The 20732-nt window shown below is 56.2% G+C and overlaps 1 protein-coding gene and 3 gene segments (V, D, J or C); all 4 read left to right on the forward strand.

The window, feature by feature from the left end:
- The window catches only part of LOC115345015 (M1-specific T cell receptor alpha chain-like), a 290271-nt gene that overhangs the window by 135750 nt on the left and 133789 nt on the right, over positions 1-20732 (forward strand).
- Positions 1187-6271, forward strand: LOC115345020. The segment is given in 2 exon segments: positions 1187-1408; positions 1745-6271. Coding segments are annotated over 2 exon segments (399 nt in total).
- LOC115344795 overlaps positions 1574-20732 on the forward strand; it is a 30855-nt gene continuing 11696 nt past the window's right edge. Inside the window, 1 exon segment of the V gene segment in view lies at positions 1574-1892. Coding sequence covers positions 1850-1892 — 43 coding nt within the window.
- On the forward strand, positions 14341-15576 carry LOC115345018. The segment is given in 2 exon segments: positions 14341-14562; positions 14897-15576. Coding segments are annotated over 2 exon segments (486 nt in total).

The following is a 20732-nucleotide window of genomic DNA, read 5'->3' on the forward strand; positions in this document are numbered from 1 at the left end:
GGCCTTAAACACAAGCCACAGTCCCTTCAGGGCTGTACAAGTTTCATCAGCATGGCCTTATCCACAGGTCACAGTCCCTGCCACTCAAGCTCACACACTGGAGTTCCTGCAGGTCACGGGACAGCAGCACAGGAAGAGCAGCAACGCTCCGGCCATCTGCCAGCCTGGATGCACGCCATTGCTTGTTGGCAAAATCTTCCTGGCCCAGCACAGTGCACTGGATAAGCAACTAGGGCAAACAGCAAAAGCAAAATGCAGCCACTAAGAAGCACTAGAACTGTAAAACGGAGCAAAGCAGGCGAGGCCTGTGGCAAGCAGAGGAGCCTGCCAGTTCATAGGTAAACAGCTTGAGAGCTCTAACTTCGGTGCAGCACACTCCACTCAAACCTGTTGTTCTGTCAAAAAACTCGTGCCCCATGCTGGGCACCAAAAGGACCTCTGAGGGTAACCCTGGTAGGCAGCTAAGCGCCACACAGCTTCTCTCTCACCGCCCCCTCAGCAGGATGGGGAAAGAATCAGAGGGGAGAAGGAAGAGAACACGTGGTTGAGAGAAAGGCATTTAGCTGCAAATATTTCTTCACTAGGGAGTCCTGCAGAAGGCCTAAGAGACATTAAAACTTTGCTTACCCAGCGTGCTGTGAGGAGGAGGCAGTGTTGGAAGCTGGGGTTCGTACAAAGGGATCCCCCTTGCTCTGGCCATGACAGCCTCGAGGGGCTTAGTTGCAGTAGCGGAGCAGGCTCTCTTTGGGCTAGATGAGTGCAGGAGGGAAGTTCAGACTGGACATTAGGAAAAAGTTCTTTACTGAGAGGCTGGTCAGTCACCGGAACAGGCTCCCAAGGGAAGTGGCGCCTCTTGGCGGGGCTTGGCTCCCCGGGCACGGGGAGCGTCCCGAGGGGACGCTGCGGGCCGGCAGCCCGTCGCCGGCGCTGGGGCTGGGGTCGGCCCCAGCTGCGCCTGGCCGAGGCGCCGACCGCCTTCGGCAGGGCTCGGCCGGGCGACGAGCCGGGACAGCGCCGGAGCCGCGCCGGGAGCCGAGGGGCAGGAGCCGTGGCGTCCCGGGGCGCCGCGCTCCCCTCTGCCGACGCCCCTGCCCCGCGGCCCTCCCCGCGCCGCCCCTTCTCCTGCCGCGAAGGGGCCGCGGCCCCGGGGGGCCGGGCCGGGAGCCGAGGGGGGCCGGGGCGGGTCTGTTGGGGGCGGGCAGAGGCGTCGGCGCTGCCCCGGCGAGGGGCCGAGCCGGCGGGGCGCGCAGAAGCCGGCCCGAGCCCGGGCCCGAGCGCGGCTCCGCTCGGCTCCTGTGCGGCTCCCGGCGGGCCCTTCAGCCCCGGCCGGCCCCGGCGCGGCAGGGCACGATGGCGCCCGGGCTGGGGCCGTGGCTCCTGGCCTTGTCCTTGGCCGCGGGGCCGGCAGGTGAGAGCCGGGCGGGGGGGCGGCGAGCGGCCGGCGGGGGGGCCCGGGGCCGGGGCTGCCCGGGGCCGCGGCTGCTCCGGCGCCGGGCGCGCTGTCGCCGGGCGCTGGCCTTCCTTGGCGGGGAAGCGGGGAGCGGGTGGCGTGGGCGGGCGGGGGAGAGGGCGAGGGAGGGCGGGGGAGAGGGCGAGGGAGGCTTTCGGGCAGCGGGTCGGGGCGCAAGTGTCGGGAGCAGGCGCGGCTCAGCCCCGGGCCGGCTGGGGCTGTGCCGGGGCGGCGGGTGAACGTCCTCGGGCCGTGGGCGCGCCCTGCCCGGCTGCCTGCGCTCTCCGTCCGCAGGGCTGTGGGCGCAGCTGAGGCTGCTGGAGGACGGCGGAGGGCTGCGAGCGCCCGGGGAGACCGTGCGCCTCTCCTGCCGCGGATCCGGCTTCAGCTTCCGGGACTATGGCATTCTGTGGTACCGTCAGGCAGCCGGCGGCGGTCTCGAGTGGGTGTCCTTCATCGAGTGGCGCTCGGGTACTAGGAAGCAGTACGGGGCAGGAGTGCAGGGTCGAGCCACTGCCTCCCGGGACAATTCCCGGTCCGAGTCGATTCTGTCCCTGCGGGACCTGCAGCCCCGGGACTCTGCCCGCTACTTCTGCGCTGTTCGCACGGGGACAGGAAATCCAGCTGAGCTTTAACAGAAACCTGCTGGGGCCCGGCCCACAATGTCAGAGCTCTGGGGCAAGGGGCTGCTTGGGGTGGGGGCCTCAGGGCAGTTCCCAGGCAGTGAGGTTCCATCACTCTGCACCCCAGGAGTTCCTGGCCTTTCCTGCACACTGCAGGAATTTTAACTTATGGGAAATTAAAACAGAGTAGGATTGTGAGCAACAAAAACCTGGAAACACCTTCCCTGATACTGCCCACTTTCCTCCCTTGCTCAGCTTCATACCTTCATTCCCCAGTCCTCTACCTCCTCTGCCCAAGTGGCCCAAGGGTGATGGGGTTTGAGGTGAAATCATAACACTTCATCTCTACTGCTCCTTCCTCCCTCCCATGGTCTGCAGTCCTTCACAAATGGCTCCAGAATGGGTCCTTTTGGAGGGCTGCAGTCCTTCAGGATAAACATGCTCCAGCATCAGCTCTCCACAGCCCCAGTTCCTGTCAGGGCACACTCATGTACTCTGCCGTGTGATCCTACGCAGGCTGAAGGGAAACAACTGTCCCACTGTGGTGTCTTCCATGGGCTGCAGGGGAATGTCTGCTCTGGTGTCTGGAGCACCTCCTCCCCCTCCTTGTTGTCCCAGAGGCAATGCCTGCTTTGCTGATGAGCTCAGCTTTGGCCTGCGGCAGGTATTATCCTGAGCTGGCTGGAACAGGCTGTGCTGGACACGAGGCAGTCCCTGAGTGCTTTCCACAGAGGCCACCCCTGCAGTCCCCTGCTACCAAAACCTTGCGATGGACGTGCCGTACATGGGTGTCACAGCCCACCTCTGTGCCGAGGCGGTGACTGAGCTGTGCCTGGGGCACGGAGTGGGGACTGGTTGTGGCCGGGTGGTGTCATAGGTCCAGAGAAGTGGGAAGCCAGAGCAGAGCAGGTCTGTGAGCAGAGAGGAGCTGGGGAAAGGTGAGCAGAAGCCACTCTGACCATGTAGGACCTCCTGTGAGTTGAGTCATTGCCTGTTCTAGCTAAGTAGACCAGGGTGGAGGTTTGGAGGGTTCCACGCTGGGGAACTTGGCACACCCTTTCACACCTTGCATAAATCGATGTTATGATCTTTCCTCTCTACTCACAGAATGAGTGATATTGGAAGGGACCTCAGCAGGTCCTGTCGTCCAACCCCCCTGCTCCACCAGGCCACCTAGATGGAGGCCTTGTTTTCTTCTCACCCTCACTTCAGGTATTTCTGAACATTGATGAGATTCATCTGTGAGCCCTCTCTTCTCCAGGCTTCACATTCAAAGGGGTCTCAGCCTTTCCTTATAGGAGAGATGCTCTAGACCCCTTCTCATCTTTGTAGCCATGTGCAGGACTCTCTACCTTATGTCCATGTCTCTCACGTACTGGAAAGCCAAGAGCTGGACCCAGTACTCCAGGTGTTTCCTCCAGTGCTGAGTAGAGAGGAAGGATCCATCCTGATGATGATACTTTCTCTAATGCAGTAAAGGATACCTTTAGCCGCCTTTGCTGCCAGGGCACATTGCTGGCTCATGGCCAACTTGGTGTCAACCACAACGCCGAGGTCTTTTTCTGCAAAGCTGCTTTCCAGCTGGCTGACCACAGCCTGTCCTGGTGCATGGAGTTGTTCCTCCCCAGATGCAGGACGCTGCTCTTCCCCTTGTTGAACTCTGTGAGGTTCCTGTCAGCCCATTTCCCCAGCCTGTTGAGGTCCCTCCGGACGGCAGCACTAACTTTTGCTGTATCAGCCGTTCCTCCCAGGTTGCTGTCACCCTGCACATTTGCTGAGGGCACATTCCGTCCCATCCGCCAGATCATTAATGAAGATGTTGAACGGGACTGGAGCCGGTACTGACCCCTGGGGTACACTGTTAGTTGCTGTCCTCCAACTAGACTTCATGCTGCTGATCAGCACCATCTGGTCCCAGGCATTCAGACAGTTTTGATCCATGTCACCGTGTGTTCATTTAGCCCAGCCTTCATCAGCTTCTCGAGGAGGATCATACGGGAGACAGTGTTGAAAGCCTTCTGGATGTCGAAGTAGCCAATATTCACTGCTCTCCCCTCATACACAAAGCCAGTCATTTCATTGTAGAAGGTTATCATGTTGGTGATGCGTAACTGCCCCTAAGTGAATCCTGATGACATTCTTGTCCTTCCTGTGCCTGGCAATGGTTCCCAGGACTTGTTGGTCTATCACCTTTCCAGGGCTCAAGATGAGGCTGAGCAGCCTGTAGTTGCCCGGTTGAGAGTAGAGAACTGTTTTATTAACATGCCAGGAAAGGTGGTAAAATGTTACAAAATCTTCCATCTGTTCTGATGCTGGGAACCCGAGGCTGGTGCAGCATCAGCCGAGCCACCACTCAGTACACGGCCCATTGCACACATTCGTAACGCTGGTGCCGTTTGCCCCTATTGTATTCTTCAGAACTTTTACGGGGATCACTTAGAAGCACTGTGTTGTAGAAGGAAAGCATGTAGCTTCATTTGAAAAGCAAGCCAAGGCTATTCCAATGACATCATTGCTGCTGCCGAGTGGTTGATGACTCCAGGCACTTCCATTATGATTAGCTGGCTAAGTTCATCCATTTTGTGGGTTAAGCCTGGCAGGCAGCTACGCACCACACAGCTGCTCAGTCACTAGCTCCTCAGCAGTGACTGAGAGTCTGGGGCTGAGAGTCGGAAGGGCAGAAGTGAGAAAACCCAGGGGTTGATATAAAGACAGTTTCCTGGGTAAAGCGAAGATGTTATGGTGGCTGCTCAGGTCAGGAGGTGCATTGTGTTGTGTGCAGTTACTGGCTGCCAAAGCCAGCTCAGGCTGGGTTATGCTGAACCTGCAGGGCTTCTTGTGAAGTTTGTCCTCCCTTGGGTTTGTTGGTTCCTGGTACAGCACTTCCTGCAACATGCAACTCAGATCATGGGTTGCAACAATTTAGCCCTACGTTTATGACAGCCTGCAGGTGTTGTACCTTTGGAGCAGGGCTCAGGGGGTAACACTGCAGCGAACTCCTCCCCTCCCCTCTGTGTCAGTGTTTGCTCAAGCCCTTCTCAAATGTTGGCTAACACACAGCTCATGCTAAGGCCTGCTCGCACACGAACCTCGTTGCCTTCAGGGCTGTACCTCCTCCCGCGTGGACTTACCCGCAGGTCACAGTCGCTGCCACTCGCTCTCGCCCTGGAGTATGCCAAGCCAGGCGCATGGCCATTGCTGTTGGCAAAGTCTTCCCAGGCCCAGCAGAGTGAGATGATAAGCACCACAGCCAACAGCAAAAGCAAAAAGCAGCCACTAACGCGCGCCGGTGTCTAACATGAAGCAAAGTAAGCAAGCCTGGTAGCAAGCAGAGGAGCCTGCCAGTTCATAGCTAAGCAGCTGTAACAGCTATAACTTCAGGCCACTAAAGATGTTGTTCTGTCAAAAACCCTCGTGCCCTACGTTGGGCACCAAAAAGGACTGCTGAGGGTGACCCCTGGTAGGCAGGTAAGCGCCACACAGCTTCTCTCTCACAGCCCCCTCAGCAGGATGGGGGAAAGAATCAGAGGGGAGAAGGAAGAGAACACGTGGGTTGAGAGAAAGACAGTTTATTCTTTACTAGTAAGGCCTGCAAAGGCCTAAGAGACATCAAAACTTTTGCTTTCCCAGGTGTGCTGTGAGGAGGAGGCAGTGTTGGAGCTGGGGTTCGTACAAAGGGGTCCCCCTTGCTCTGGCCATGACAGCCTCGAGGGGCTTAGTTGCACTAGTGGAGCAGGCTCTCTTTGGGCTGGATGAGTGCAGGAGGAGTGACAACAGCCAAGACTGGTTGAGTGGAGCAACCCGTCCTCTCCCCATGCAGCCCCTCATGTTTTCTCCAAGAGGGCATCTGCGGGGTGAGGAAAGCTGGGGGAGGGATGGAAGAAGAGAATCCCTAAAGAGCCTGTCCCTGAGCAGATGCAGGGATCCACCTGCCAAGGGTGTCAGCTTCTGTTGCTTTCCTTTGCCAGTTCAGGCGAGGTGCACAAGGAGATGGTGCATAAGGCGATGTGGAAGGAAGCGCCCTGCAGCTCTGCAGAAGCCTGCCAGGGGCAGAGCAGGGGCACAAAGAGGATTTTGTTGCTGTGCCCCCTCTCCGCGTTCAGGCACCCCGCACTGCCCCTGCCTGCTGGATGTGCAGGGGAGAAGGGCTCAGGCACTGCAGACTGGCCTGATGAGGTCTCTGAGGGGCAGCCCTGCAGCCTGGCAGGACCCAGGTGTGGGAGGGGAGAGCTGGGAGGGGAGAGACAAGGGCTGGGAGAAGGAGCACAGAGGAGCCGTGCAGAGCTGAAAGCGGGAGTGTGGGGAGAGGGAGTAGGAGTTTGTGGGGTTATATCAGCTGCGAGCGCCCAGGGGCTCCGTCCTCGTCTCCTGCCGGGGATTCTGCTACAGCTTTGAGTGTCATGGAGTTCGGTGGTACCGTCGGGCACCCGGAGGCAGACCTGAGTGTGTCCCCTACATCAGCAGCTACTCGTGTACCACAAAGCAGTACGGGGCAGCGGTGGAGGGTCAAGCCAAGGCCTCCCGGGACAGTTCAGGGGTCGAGTCATCTCTGTCCCTGCGTGCCGTGCACCTCCAGGCCTCTGCCCGCTACTTCTGTGCTGTTTGCACGGGGACAGGAGTTCTTCCGGCTGAACTTTAACACAAACTTGCTGCCGCGGTGCCAGCTCTGGACTTTGGCATTGGAAGGGAGGTGTGTGCCACAGTTATTCAAGGCTGCTCCCAGAGAGTTGTGTAGTTAGAGTGTACAGTTTTCAACTGTTTGATTCTGACAGGGATGTCCTACCTGTTTCTGTCCCCGAATAGGCCCTAACCCTTCTGCTTGCCATCTTCCCATGAGTCATGCCAACCCTCTCTCCTCTCACGCTGCCAAATTCCTTTGCCTTTGGAAGGAAGTTTTGCTGTTTCTGTCAGTTCCCATTAGGGACAGGTGCCCAGTCATAGCCCTGCTCTGGTTTTGGACATGGTTCAGGTTGACTCAGTCCAGCCCATGAGTTTTGCTGCCTGAGGGGTGAGCAGAGGAAATGGGGAAGGCACAGAGGGTGATTTGGGAGCACACAGGGAGAATGGTGAAGTGTGCTTCTCTTCCAGATCTGAGACTATAACGGGAGCCAGAGCTTGTGAGCATGTTGTGTCTGCAGCTGCTAGATCCCAGCTGTCACAAGCAGAAGCCCAGGGAAGTGACAGAGTAGGTGAAACAACTTTTTGAGCTCTTGCTGCCTGTTCACCTGTGTCTCCTGGGGTTGCAGGTGCCTTTTCTCAGGTGTAGACAGAGGCCTCTGAGCCCACATTAAGTACTAGTTTCAAGACTAGTCTGGGCTGGCTTTTCCCAGAAACAGGCACAGCGGTGCTGCAGCAGCCGCAGTAGCAGAGTGTCCCACAAACACACACAAAACGATGAACATGTCGTTAACCTTCTGCCTTCCTTCTCAGTCTGTCCCACAGGCAGGAAGCAACAGGGAATGAGGTTTGCCTAGGAAGAAGCACAGCGACCGTTGAAGAACTACAATTTGAACATGGGAAGCCAGAGTTGAACAGAGTTTTCAAACCTCATGTTGTTCAGGGAGCCCCAGGGTGGTGCAATAGAAGGAGCTGAGCTGCGGAGCGTCTTTTCGCTGGAGGTGATGAATGGTCCCATTGTTGTGTTGTTACTGTTGGCTTCCTGTGCGTCTATATGCTCATGTGTGTACACTGAGGGCCAGAGTAGAATTTTGTGGGAGACGCCAACAAGGAAGATATGGAGGGTGTCCTGCGCCACACCAACGATCCAGCCCTCCCTGATTTTGGGCACTGTAGGGAACCCAGGATGTCCTACCATGTCGGGACAGCCCCAAGTGGCCCAGGGCTCCTTAGGCCACCCTGGCCCTGCATCCCCCTGCTTCTCTTCCTGGCCTCAAGGCTCCAGTTTCAGTGGGCTCCTCTACCCTCTGCACCTCCCCTCCCCTCACCTGGCCTGGATCCCCTCCCAAAGGGGCCATGTTGGAGCACCCATCAAAAGAGAGGAGAGGGAAGGATTCAGACTCTCTGTGGAGTGGGCAGTGCTCCCCCAAATGGTGGTAGCAGTCAAGAGGGTGACACTGTGTCAGGGCTCAGTAGGTGTCCCCTCCTGTGGTTGTAGGGGAGCTCTGAGTTCCTGCTGAGTACGGTGAGCACAGAGAAGGGAGTGACCCTGCTCTGCTGAGGAGCCCCAACAGCCTGGTCCCTGCTGAGTCCTGTGCACGTGAGTTTTGGGGATGAGCTGGGGGGCTTGAGCCTACACATATACCCCAGAGGCTCAGTGCCACGGACACCCGGAGATCTCTCACCTGCCCCTTTGCTGCCTTTGCTGCTTGGCGGGGTCTGGGAAGGCTTTGATGTGAAGAGGCAGCGGGAGAAGTGTCAGCAGGAGGGAGCACATGCCAGAGTAGGGTGCTGGGCCAGAGCTGAGGGAGCAGAGGGGGAGCATATCTGCCTAGGGGTGCCCTGTCCAAGTGGAGTTGGGCTCAGGGGGCTCCCATCCAGGAGCAGCATCTCAGCAGCACCAAGGGACAGGGGCCCCCAGGGAAGACAACCTGCCAACCCACAGGGCCAGTTCCTAAGTCCCAGCAGCACTCTCCAATTCTTTTTGAAGAGGAAGATCGGGGTTGGCTCAAAACCAACATGTCACCTTTTACCCACCGGAGGTTTTCCTGCCAAACGAAGGGCTCTGTTATTGCACCCTGCAGGGTGAGAGACACCTGGGAGTGCACCAGCAGCTTCAACTTCTTCTGCTCCTCCAGGCCTACCTCTCGCCTTCACTGTTGTCATAGACTGAGGGGTGCAACTAGGAGCGACTAGGACTGACTGCAGTGACAGAGGCAAAGACAGGGAAAACGTGGGCTGAGCTGTTCTGCAGGCAGAGAGAAGCTGGAGAGAGGTGAGACAGAGCGGGCCTGGCCATGTGGACTGCCATGTGCCTGGGGTTATTCTTTATCCTAGGTAAGTGGAAGGAAGGGGTGATGCCCTCTGAACTGAGCTTGCCCCTGTGCTCTGCAGGGCTCTGTGGAGCCGTGCTGATCGCTTGCAGCCTGACCTGCCTCTGCCTCTCAATGCCGTCAAACATCCCTGCAGAGCACAGTGGGAAGAGGCCTCCTCCTCTTCTAGCCATGTGTTAGGCACCTCTGTCCAGCCTGTCTCCTCTGCAGTGTGGGGACAAGCAGGGCACCTACCTGCTCCTCCCACAGCTTGGGGCCTAATGCTTTACACCTGGAGTGGACACACTGCTCATGGGGCACTGCAGCCCATCTTGCAGAGACGAGGTTTTAGGATGGCAGCATAGGGCCCAAGGCCCACTTGCCTGTGAGAGGTCCTTGTTCCTCCTGTGGTCATTCAGAGCAGTTTCAGGGACAGGAGGGTGGCTTCCTCGCCATCCCAGCTTGGCAAAGACAAAGGGTATTTGTCCCCCAGGTGCAAGACCTTCTTGCTTCTAATGGGAAAAATCAGAAAAATTTCCTTGTCTGACAGGGAAAATGAAGGAGAGGAATGTGGTGTCTCCCTCCTCATGAGCCCTGATTCCTGGTACCAGCTGTATTCCTCAGCCCATCTTTGTCAGCTGGGTTCAAGGATAATGAGTTAGTCCTCCTGCTGGTCCAGTGCCATCGCAATGGTCCGCCAGCATTGCCCTGACCTTTGCTAATTCTTGGAGTGATCATGGCTTGTTCTCGCTCTCTGCAGCAGTCCCTGGCCAGGTGGCCTTGGAGCAACACATCAGGGAACTGGCCATGCGAGAGGGAGATGGAGTCACCTTCCAGTGCAGCAGGAGTGGAGAGAGTATGAGCAGCCACTACGTGTTCTGGTACTGGCAGGGGCCACGTGGTACTCTGGGCTGGATTTGCCAGGGCATTATGCCTATGGAGAAGGTTTCCAGGATTGGTTTAGAGGTTCGGTGGAGAGGTCCCAGAACAGATTCACACTGCCAATCGAGGCAGCAAAGCCAGGGGATGGAGCAGTGTATTCCTGTGATGTCAGCCTCACCCTGGAGCATCTCTGCAGCAGTGGACCAAAACCCAGCTGGTAGAGGACACAGACTTCTCAGCATTTCTTTCTAGCAGCCGCAAACTAGAGGTTGGTGTCACGCAATGGCAGGTGCAGGAGACTGACCTTTGGTGTGCTTGCAGACCAAGGCAGTGAAGGGAAGTATGGTTGAAGGGCTGAGACCTTTTATGATGCAGGAGGATCTATTCTGGGAACCTCAGAGCTGTATGGTGGAGTGGAGGTTGGTGCACCTTGCCTGGGCTCCTGTTCAGCATGGCCCAGTTTTCCTCCGTGGCTTGGTTGCAGAGCTATGGGAATCACAGAGATATGGTGGTGTGGCTTACAGAAGTACTGTAGTGGATGGAGCCAGGCTGTTTAGGAGAGACAGGCTGGGAAGGCGAGGAAGGGGAATTGCCCTTTCTGTGGGAGGGCAGCTGGAATTCATGGAGCTCTGCTTTGGGACATACGATGAGCCAGCTGATAGCCTATGGGTCAGGATTAGAGAGCAGATCAACATTGTGGTGGGTGTCTACTACAGATCACCTGATCAGGAGAAGAAGTAGGCAAGGTCGTCTTCAGACAACTGGAGGAAGCCTCATGTTCACTGGCCTGGGTCGTCATGGGGCATGTGAACCATGCCACTGTTGGCTGGTGGGACAGCAGAAGCAGTTGAGCAGTTTTCTGGAGTGCACTGATGAGAAACTTCCTTGGAGGAAGAACTGGTGGTGGGTGTGAAGGTGAGGGACAGCCTTGACTGCCATGATCATGCAGTGTTTGAGCTCAGGATCCAGAGGGGAAGGAGCAGTGCAAAAAGCAGGACCGGAGCCCTGGCCTCAGGAGAGCAGAAATCTTGGGCTCTTCAGGGATCTGCTTGGAAGAATCCCATGGGTCATGGTCCCACACAGAGGAGGAGTCTAGGAGAAGCTGCTTGCATTTTCAGACATCACTACCTTCAAGCTCAGAATGGTTCCTCCTGGCAAAGCAGAATGTCAAGGAAAGGTGATCCGGGAGGCATCTTCTTTGACTCATTCTGTGCAGGCAATACTGGCTTTCAGGAATCCCAGGTCTCTGACCCCACTCAGAGTGCCCAGAGCCAGGAAGACTTATGTCAGCGGAGGAGGATAATGCCAAGGCAGAGTTTGCCGAACCTGGAGGGACACAGCTGTTATAGGAACTGATAGGGTGCACCCACAAGTGCTGAGGGAGATGGCTGATGTCACTGTGAGGCCACTCTCAATAATCTTTGACATGTCACGGTGATTGGGAGGGGTTTCTATGGACTGAAAGAAAGAACGAAAGCAAGCAAGCAAGCAAGCAAAGGACAGCCCCATTGTCAAGAGGGAGGATCTGAGGACCTCCAGGCCTATCAGCCTCATCTAAGTTCCTTCAAAGGTGATGGAGCAAATAGTTCTGGAAACCATTCCCAAACACATGAAGGACAAAAAGGTGACTGGGAACAGTCAGCATGGGTTTTGTGAAGTGGGAAAACATGCTCAAGCAAATTTCAAGCCTTCTACAATAAGGCAGTGGTCTTGGTGGTTGAGGACGGAGTAGATGTTGTGTATTGTAAGTCAGGTACACTTTCAGCACTGTCTCTCTTAGCAACATTGTAGACAAAGCTGTTTATGATGGAGTAGATAAATGCTCAGTGACACGAGCAGTGCAAGGGTACATCTCCTTTTCTCCAGGCTTTCCCCCAGACTCTGGGACCTGGGAGTCCTGAAGGCCGGGCTTGCTAGTTAAAGATTGAGGTGCATAAGGCACTCAGTACCTGCCACCAGGTCACCCACCCCTTTCAGCAGGGGGCCTGCATTTTTCCTCGCCTTGTTTATCCACGCAGGCCTCCTGGCATTTTTACCTGACTCCTTGCTCGTTGGGATGGGTGGTCTTGAATTCAGCACTGGTGAGACTGTGGACTGCTGTGTCCACTCCTGGGCTGCCCAGCAGAGGAAAAGACATGGACATAGCAGAGCAAATGCAATGAAGGTCCATGAAGATGAGGAAGAGAGCATCTGACACACAAGGGGAGCCTGAGAGAACTGGGTTTTTACTGTCAATGTCACTGCTGGAAACAGGTAGTCTCCACTCTCAGAGACACTCAAAACTGAACTGGACAACGCTGTGGGCAGCCCACCATGGTGGCTTGACCCAAGACGGCAGCTAAGCCCCAAGCAACTGCTCACTTACTCCCTCCACAGCGGGACAGGAGACAGAATCGGAAGGGTAAAAGTGAGAAAATTTGTGTGTTGAGATAACGAGAGTTTAATAAGCAAAGCTTATTATTAATAAGCTTGCACACACAAATCATGCAAAATAATAAGCTCATTCTCTACTTCCCATTGGCAGGCAGATGTTTAGCCATTGCAGGAAAGCAGGCCTTCATCACCCGTAACGGTTACTTGGGAGAGGCAAATGTCGTATCTCCAAATAACCCCCTTTCCTCCTTCTTTCCCCCAGCTGTTATTGCTTCACATGATGTCATGCAGTATAGAATATCCTTTTGGCCAGTTGTGGTCAACTGTACAGCTCGGGGGGGAACATTAGAAACAGAGGAGGCAGTGATGCTCCGTAAGCACTGTTAAGCAAAAGCTAAAACATTGGTGTGTTATCAACATGGTTTTGGTCACATAAAATTGCAGCTGCCTATACAGGCTGCTAGGAAGAAAATTGACTCTTTCCCAGCTGCACCCAGTACAGCTGCTCAACACCGTTTGACCCTGCTTCAAGCAGGAGGGTTCAACTAGACCTTTTGCAGAGGTCCATTAGAGCCTCAACTCTTCTGCCATCCTAGGAGCAAAACTGGTGCTTCTTCTGCTCCACTTCTCTTATGCCCTTTCTGGGGAGCCTGAGAGGACGGCATGAGTCCTGATGGGCAGCCAGAGCTTTTAAGAGACAGCTTTGGGGGCTGGAAAGGCTGTGGGAGTACTCCTGCACTATTGGGTTTCTGACTGGGGGGAACACCTCTAGTCTTTGCCCCTGACCTCATGCGCTTCAACACCTGTACCCCCTGCACTCCTCCAGCAGTGGCCATGGGTGTGATGAAATGCCCTCCCCTGCCCTCCATTCTGTCCAGGAACCCTGCCTCCAGCAACAAGCTGTGGCCCGCAGTAGGCCTCTCAGGCCCCAGGAAGCAGCCACTCAACCACCCAAATGGCGATGCATGTTATTCCCCATCCTTCCGATGCCGGGCTCTGGGTTTGTGTACGTGGTTGTCCAAACTCATCACATGCGTATGTAGCTGTCTCTGCACCTTTACAGAAGAACAACACACAGTAAGCTCTAACAGAAGACCACACACCTTACACGCAGCAGACGCCAGTTGTACAGAAACCATAACCATGCTGACCTAGCTCTCCTGCCTCCCTCTGGGGGCTACTTTTTTACCTGCCCATATTACTTTTGTATCACTTGCATTTTTCTCTCTTGCCTTCCAGCTTTGAACTCCTGTAAAACAGCTGTTTCTGGAAGTCCTCAGGAGAGAAGCAAAGTCCGAGTTTCCGTTTTCCCCCTTTGCCTGGCACATACCACCTACAAAACCACAGAAAGTTTGTGCACATTGCCTCTTGTCCTGTCACTGAGCACCACTGGAAAGAGCTTGGCCCTGCCTTTCCCTACAGCATCCCTTCATACGTTTCATATATTGATGAAATCCCCTCTGAGCCTTCTCTTCTCGAGGGTAAACAGTCCCAGCTCTCTCAGCTTTTCCTCAGGTAAGAGCTGCTCCAGTCCCATTATCACCTTCGTGGCCCTCCACTGGCCTCTCTCCCATATGCCCAAGTCTCTCCTGCAGTGGGGAGCCAAGAAGTGAAGGTAGCACTCCAGGCGTGACCTCGCCAGTGCTGAGTAGAGGGGAAGGATCACCTCCCTGAAACACTCCTCCTGGTGCAGCACAGCAGACCCTTAGCCATCTTTGCTGCAAGGGCACATGGCTTGGTCATGGTGAAGGTGCCGTCCAGCAGAACGCCTGGGTCCTTCTCTGCGAATGTGGTTTCCATGTGAGCAGCCCCCAGCCTGCCCTGGTGCACGGGGTTGCTCCTCCCCGGGTGCAGGACTTCGCTCTTGGCCGTGTTGAAGCGGAGGGGTTCCTGCCAGCCCACTTCTCCAGGCTGTCGAGGTCCCTCTGGATGGCAGCACAGCCCTCCGCGTGTCTCGGTCCCCGCGGGCGGGGGATGGGAGCGCGGCCAGGGCGGGCTGGGGGTGCGGGGCACGGGGAGCGTCCTGCGAGGCGGGACAGCGCCGGAGCCGCGCCGGGAGCCGAGGGCCGGGCCGGGGCGGGTCTGTTGGGGGCGGGCAGAGGCGTCGGCGCTGCCCCGGCGAGGGGCCGAGCCGGCGGGGCGCGCAGAAGCCGGCCCGAGCCCGGGCCCGAGCGCGGCTCCGCTCGGCTCCTGTGCGGCTCCCGGCGGGCCCTTCAGCCCCGGCCGGCCCCGGCGCGGCAGGGCACGATGGCGCCCGGGCTGGGGCCGTGGCTCCTGGCCTTGTCCTTGGCCGCGGGGCCGGCAGGTGAGAGCCGGGCGGGGCGGGCGGCGAGCCCGGGGCTGGGCCCGGGGCTGGGGCTGCCCGGGGCCGCGGCTGCTCCGGCGCCGGGCGCGCTGTCGCCGGGCGCTGGCCTTCCTTGGCGGGGAAGCGGGGAGCGGGTGGCGTGGGCGGGCGGGGGAGAGGGCGAGGGAGGGCGGGGGAGAGGGCGAGGGAGGCTTTCGGGCAGCGGGTCGGGGCGCAAGTGTCGGGAGCAGGCGCGGCTCAGCCCCGGGCCGGCTGGGGCTGTGCCGGGGCGGCGGGTGAACGTCCTCGGGCCGTGGGCGCGCCCTGCCCGGCTGCCTGCGCTCTCCGTCCGCAGGGCTGTGGGCGCAGCTGAGGCTGCTGGAGGACGGCGGAGGGCTGCGAGCGCCCGGGGAGACCGTGCGCCTCTCCTGCCGCGGATCCGGCTTCAAATTCGGGAGTCACGCTGTTTGGTGGTACCGTCAGGCAGCCGGCGGCAGACTCGAGTGGGTGTCCTTCATCAGCGCTGATGCCTCAGTGATTCAATTGGGGCACTCAGTGGAGGGTCGAGCCACTGCCTCCCGGAACAGTTCCCGGTCCGTGTCATTTCTGTCCCTGCGGGCCCTGCAGGCCCGGGACTCTGCCCGCTACTTCTGCACTGTTGCACGGGGACAGGAAATCCAGCTGAGCTTTAACACAAACCTCCTGCCAGGGTCCCAGCTATGGGCCTCAGAGCTGGAAAGGAGACTGTTCTCACAGCTGTTCAGTGCTGCTCCCAGAGAGTAGTGTCGTTACAGCATACAGTTTACAAACGTTTGATTCTGACAGGGACGTTCTCAGTGCTTTTGTCCCCTTCTGCTCTAGCCCTTCTGCTTGCCTTCTTCCCATGTCTCACACCAATCCTCCCTCCTCTCACACTCTGACACCTCTTCACCTTTGGAAACCAGTTTTGCTGTTTCCTGCAGTTCCCAATAGGACAGCTGCCCAGTGATGGCCCAGCTGGTGAGATGTGTGAATAGCCCTGCACTGGTTTTGGGCAGGGCTCAGGTCAACTCAGCCCAGCCAGGACTTTTGCTCCCTTAGGAGTGAGCAGAGCTAACGGGGAAAGTAGGGACGGTCACTTGGGAGCTCACTGGAGAAAGGGGAAGTCTGTGCTTCTCTCCCTGATCTGAGACTGTAGCAGGAGCAAGAGCTTGTGAGCATGGGGGTGTGCAGCTGCTGGAGATCACAAGCAGTAGCCCAGGGAAGTGGCAGAGTAAAGGAAGCAATTGCTTGAGCCGTTCCTGCCTGTTCATCCGTGTCTCCTGGGGTTGCAGGTGCCCTTTCTCAGGTGCAGATGGAGGCTATGGGCCCCATGGTAGGGAAGGTCTCAGAGTCTCTCACACTTACATGCCACATCTCAGGTGTACCCATCAGCGACAGCAACTACGCTTGGGACTGGATCCGGCAGAGTCGTGGCAGAGACTTGCAGCATATAGTGTTGCAGCACCCTTTCACGGGACTGCAGCACATTGCTTCATCCTTGCTTGAATCTCAGGCAGGGCCAGGGCAGAAAAGGAAGGAGGGGCTTTAAATCCAGCCAGGTCTTTTGTGGTTGGCTGCAAGAAGGTTTCTGAGGAATAGTTTGGGCTGGCTTGCCCAGAAAGGGGCACAGCAGTGCTGCAGTAGCAGCAGGAGCCACAGAGTCTCTCCCAAGCACACACAAAACCCATCTGAATGTGCTGTTAACCTTCTTCCATTCTTCTCAGTCTCTCCCGCAGGCAGAAAGCAGCAGAGAGAGGGGGTTCTTTAAGAAGAAGCTCAACAACCCTTGAAGAACTACAATTGGAAGATGAACATCCAGACTTGAATCGAGTTTTGAGATGTCCTGTTGTTCAAGTTACCGCAGAGTCTGCTGATATAGCTAGGACAACGCAGGCTCAGGATATGCTTGTGTCTTCTGTGGCAGCTTACGCAAAGACACCCATATAGCCACAGCCCACTCCTGACATCTTTGAATGTCTAGTGTGATGGTATGAGTAGAGGTAGAGGGGCCTACGCATGGAATAATTAATGTGTGCATGCAAAGGCTTCATGGCAATGTCACCTGCAGGACAATGCTCACCCATACTGTGTGTCCACAGAGGCTTAACAGTCCCTTAGACTCCCTGTATTGGAGTTGTGTTGGCGGAAAGACTTGGCTTAGAAAGGCTTGGCCTACAGGTGCAGCCAGCATTTTCCAAATCCTGGAGAGACTAGCTGTGATGACTTTCACAACATGGCCATTCCAGTTTCATAGCAGCCAGTTGCATTCTTTGACATACGGAGGCTGTGCACTGTTATTTAGGCCCCATGCTGTGGCATGCGCCCCGGCCAGCCCAGCATTCTCTGGTATACATGCTGCCTAATGCTGCAAAGGGAGCTGTTTGCACTCTGACTGCTGCAGATGTCGGTGTGTGGACTTGCTTTGCCACCAGCACACTGACCAGTTGTGGGCGGGCTTTCAGAGCTTGACTGTCCAGGGAGTCCATGGCTGCACCTCCCAATCGTAGCACTCCAGACACCTCTCGCCTCGTGCTATGTTTTGCATACTGTGAGTGAATTGCTAGCTGTAATTCTTATCTTTTTGGAGTATATGAGGAATAATGGGCACCTACACTGCAACCCCAGGAAAGATTGTATTTGTTTCCTTTTTTGGAGTTTTCCATGTGAACAGGGCAGCTGTAGGGTGATCAGGCACTAGAGATGGCGCAGGTCTGTGAAACAGTAACAACAGTTCGACTAGCTAGCTAATGAACCGGTGTAACAGGTACCCAGCACCTGGAGCTGTAGTAAAGATGGGAACATGCATCAGGGCAGACACCACATGGGTGGCAACTCCAGGCTCTTCCACTACAATTTGCCAGCTCAGTTTATCCTGCAGCAGGGAAGTGTGGAGCACAGCGCACTGCAGAAACTCCTGAGCTGCGTGCAACCCAATACAAGCCTGTGCCCTCTCAGGTCAACCTATTACGTGGATCACCAAGTCGTCCCTGGAAAACAGTCTTCTGGTTGTGACCACTGCAGTCACGCAATGCACTTGAGCTTTGGCCAGTGGGTTTCCCATTTCCATCATTTCACTTGTTTTGGGTTTGTGTGGTGGGTTTTGGTAGCAGGGAAGGGACTGCAGGGATGGCTCCTGTGAGAAGCTGCTAGAAGCTTCCCCAGCTCCAAGCTGGACCCGCTGCTGGCCAAGGCGACCCAATCGGTGATGGTGGTAGCACCTCTGGCATAACATATTTAAGAAGGGGAACCTGCAGTGGAGAGGTGTGAGAGAGTGAACTGTCATCTTGAGCCATTTGTCTCAAAGATTGTTTGCTGTGAGAGACTGAACTGTGAACTATTTATTTCAAGCCATTTGTCTCTGGGATGGCCTGTTTAAGCAGGACACTCCTCTGTCCATACGGAGGATCAGCAGGCCACTGAGGCATCCAGGGGAGGAGATGGGCTGGAGCCAGCGAAGCAGGCAGGAATGTGGAGACTACCATTGACATGGAAACTGTAGTCTTTGAGATAAGGTACTGGTTTCTGGTGTTGATCACACGAAGGTCGAAGGTCGTGTGATAGACAAAACCTGCAGCGCATGAACAGTGCGTGAACAGTACATAAGTGCATGCATCTGACTACACCCTATAAAAAAACCGTGGAGACAAGCCGTGGTGTGCAACCATCCCTGAAGAACTGAAGACTGAGGACCAACAGGATGCCGCTGGATCCATGGTGGTGACTATTCTTGCAACCCTATCCCAAACGCTTGCTTCATTTCTGCCTTTTTCTTCCACTGTATCCTAGCGCTACTATTTTCTACTTTTGATAATTTTGATAATAACAGCTGGTTTGGGTATACAGCATTTGGCCTCGTTTGTGGCTTAATCTTGCTCTTCGGATCATATCGAAACCTTCCCTGACACTGGATTGGGAAAAGAGGGGAAAGTGGAATGTGGGAGAAACACCTATGCAGACACCGAGGTCAGGGAAGAAGAAGTGGGAGGAGGTGCGCCGGAGGATGTGATGGCCCTGCAGCCCGTGGTAAGACAGCAGGCAGTTCCCCTGCAGCCCAGGGAGGTGAGCGGGGGAGCAGATGCCCAGTTGGAGCCCGTGGAGGATCCCACGCCAGAGCAGTTGGATGCCCCTAAAGACGGCTGGGACTCTGTCGGAAAGGCGGTGCTGGAGCAGGCTGTGCCTGAAGATCTGCAGCCCATGGAAAGGAGCCATGGCAGAGAAGTTTGTGAAGGACTGCAGCCCATGGGAGGGACCCCATGCTGGAGCAGGGGAAGAGTGAGGAGTCCTCCCACTGAGGAGGAAGGAGCAGCAGAGACAAGGTGTGATGAACTGACCCCAAGCCCCATTCCCCATCCCGCTTTGCTGCTGGCGGGGAGGAGGTGGAGAAAACGGGGAGTGGAGTTGAGCCTGGGAAGGAAGGAGGGGTGGGGGGAAGGTGTTTTAAGATTTGGTTTTCCTTCTCATTAGCCTTGTTTTGATTTGTTTGGTAGTAAATTCAACTGATTTTGGTTTTTTCCCCAGGTTGAGTCTGCCTTTTGCCCGTGACCATAAGTGGTGAGTGATCCCCCCCATCCTCGTGTCAGCCCATGAGCTTTTCCTTGTATTTTGTCCCCCTCATCCCACTGGGGTCACGGCAGAGAGGAGTGAGCGAGTGGCTTCGTGGTGCTTTGTTACCGGCTGGGCTTAAACCTCGACACCACTTGATCTGTTGCCAAGAGCAGTTTGGAGTGAAGTGATGGGTGAACATCCCTGCTGGATTTTCAGGGATGTTTCAGGGTGAAGAGATCCAACCGAGAAGGTCTGCCATACAGGGATGAGTAGGGCACGTACTGACCCTGTGATGTGCTTTCAGGTCCCACTTCCTGCTATATTCCCGTGGCCTGGTACTGGCAGCGTCTCATCAGGCCCACACAGCACATGCTCCCAAGGAAGGGCTGGGAGCCTCCTGCGGCCCCACAGGTGCTGTCACCAACAAGAGGTTTTCCCACGGTGCCAGCCATAACTGCCGTATGCTGGGCATTGCCACAGTGGGGCCGAAGAACCCCTTGTAGTGTCCTGGCAGGAACGAAAGGAGGACACCTAAGGGTGCCCTGACAATGTCAACTACTTGTTCTTTACCACCTCTGGGCATTCAGGTTGGGAGCTGTCACAGGCCAGACCAGTGCCAAGGGAGTAACGGGGCTGTTCCTGGGGCATAGTGCCAGGTGATGGTGGGTCAGGCAGGGGTGACTGTGGTGAAAGCCGGGGGAAGGTGAGAGGAAGATATTCTGGCTATGTGGACTCTTGTGTCCGTGGGCTTATTTCCCATCCTGGGTAAGCGAGATGAGGAGACCCAGCTCCTTGAGCATATCCCTGTCGCCCCAGCACCTGCCTACCAGCATCTCCCACAGCCCACCTCTGCTGTTTCCTCAGCGTGGAATGGATGTGGACCATAGCCTGGTGGCACTGGTCCCCAGCAGGACAGCCCGGCAGGAAAGAAGGGCAACAAGAAGCTGCAAGAGATGGGAGGGGATATTAGCAGTTGGGGGCGGGGTGGGGGGTGAGTAGCTCTGTGGTGCAGAAAGGAAGGGTGTGGGGCAAGGAGGTAGGATTGTGTGGGGTTGTTTCTGCACCGCGTCTCTTGTCCTGGCGGGCAGGGGACGGGAGGGAGGCTCGGGTGTAGGCATGTGTCGTGGTTTAACCCCAGCCAGCAACTAAGCACCACGCAGCCCCTCACTCACTCCCCCCCACCCAGTGGCATTGGGGAGAAAATCGGGAAAAGAAGTAAAACTCGTGGGTTGAGATAAGAGCAATTTAATAGCATATAAAAAGAAGAAACTAATAATGATAATGGTAACACTGATAAAGTGACAGCAGTAGTGATAAAAGGATTGGAATATACAAATGATGCACAGTGCAATTGCTTGCCACCTGCCAATCAACGCCCAGTTAGTCCCCGAGCGGCTATCCCCCCGCCCCCCACTCCCCCCAGTTTCTATACTAGATGTGACGTCACATGGTATAGAATACCCCGTTGGCCAGTTTGGGTCAGCTGCCCTGGCTGTGTCCTTTGCCAGCTTCCTGTGCCCCTCCAGCTTTCTCGCTGGCTGGGCATGAGAAGCTGAAAAATCCTTGGCTTTAGACTAAACACTACTTAGCAACAACTGAAAACATCAGTGTTATCAACATTCTTC

Source organism: Aquila chrysaetos, chromosome 8 (assembly GCF_900496995.4).
Source record: "Aquila chrysaetos chrysaetos chromosome 8, bAquChr1.4, whole genome shotgun sequence".
Classification (NCBI taxonomy): Eukaryota; Metazoa; Chordata; class Aves; order Accipitriformes; family Accipitridae; genus Aquila; species Aquila chrysaetos.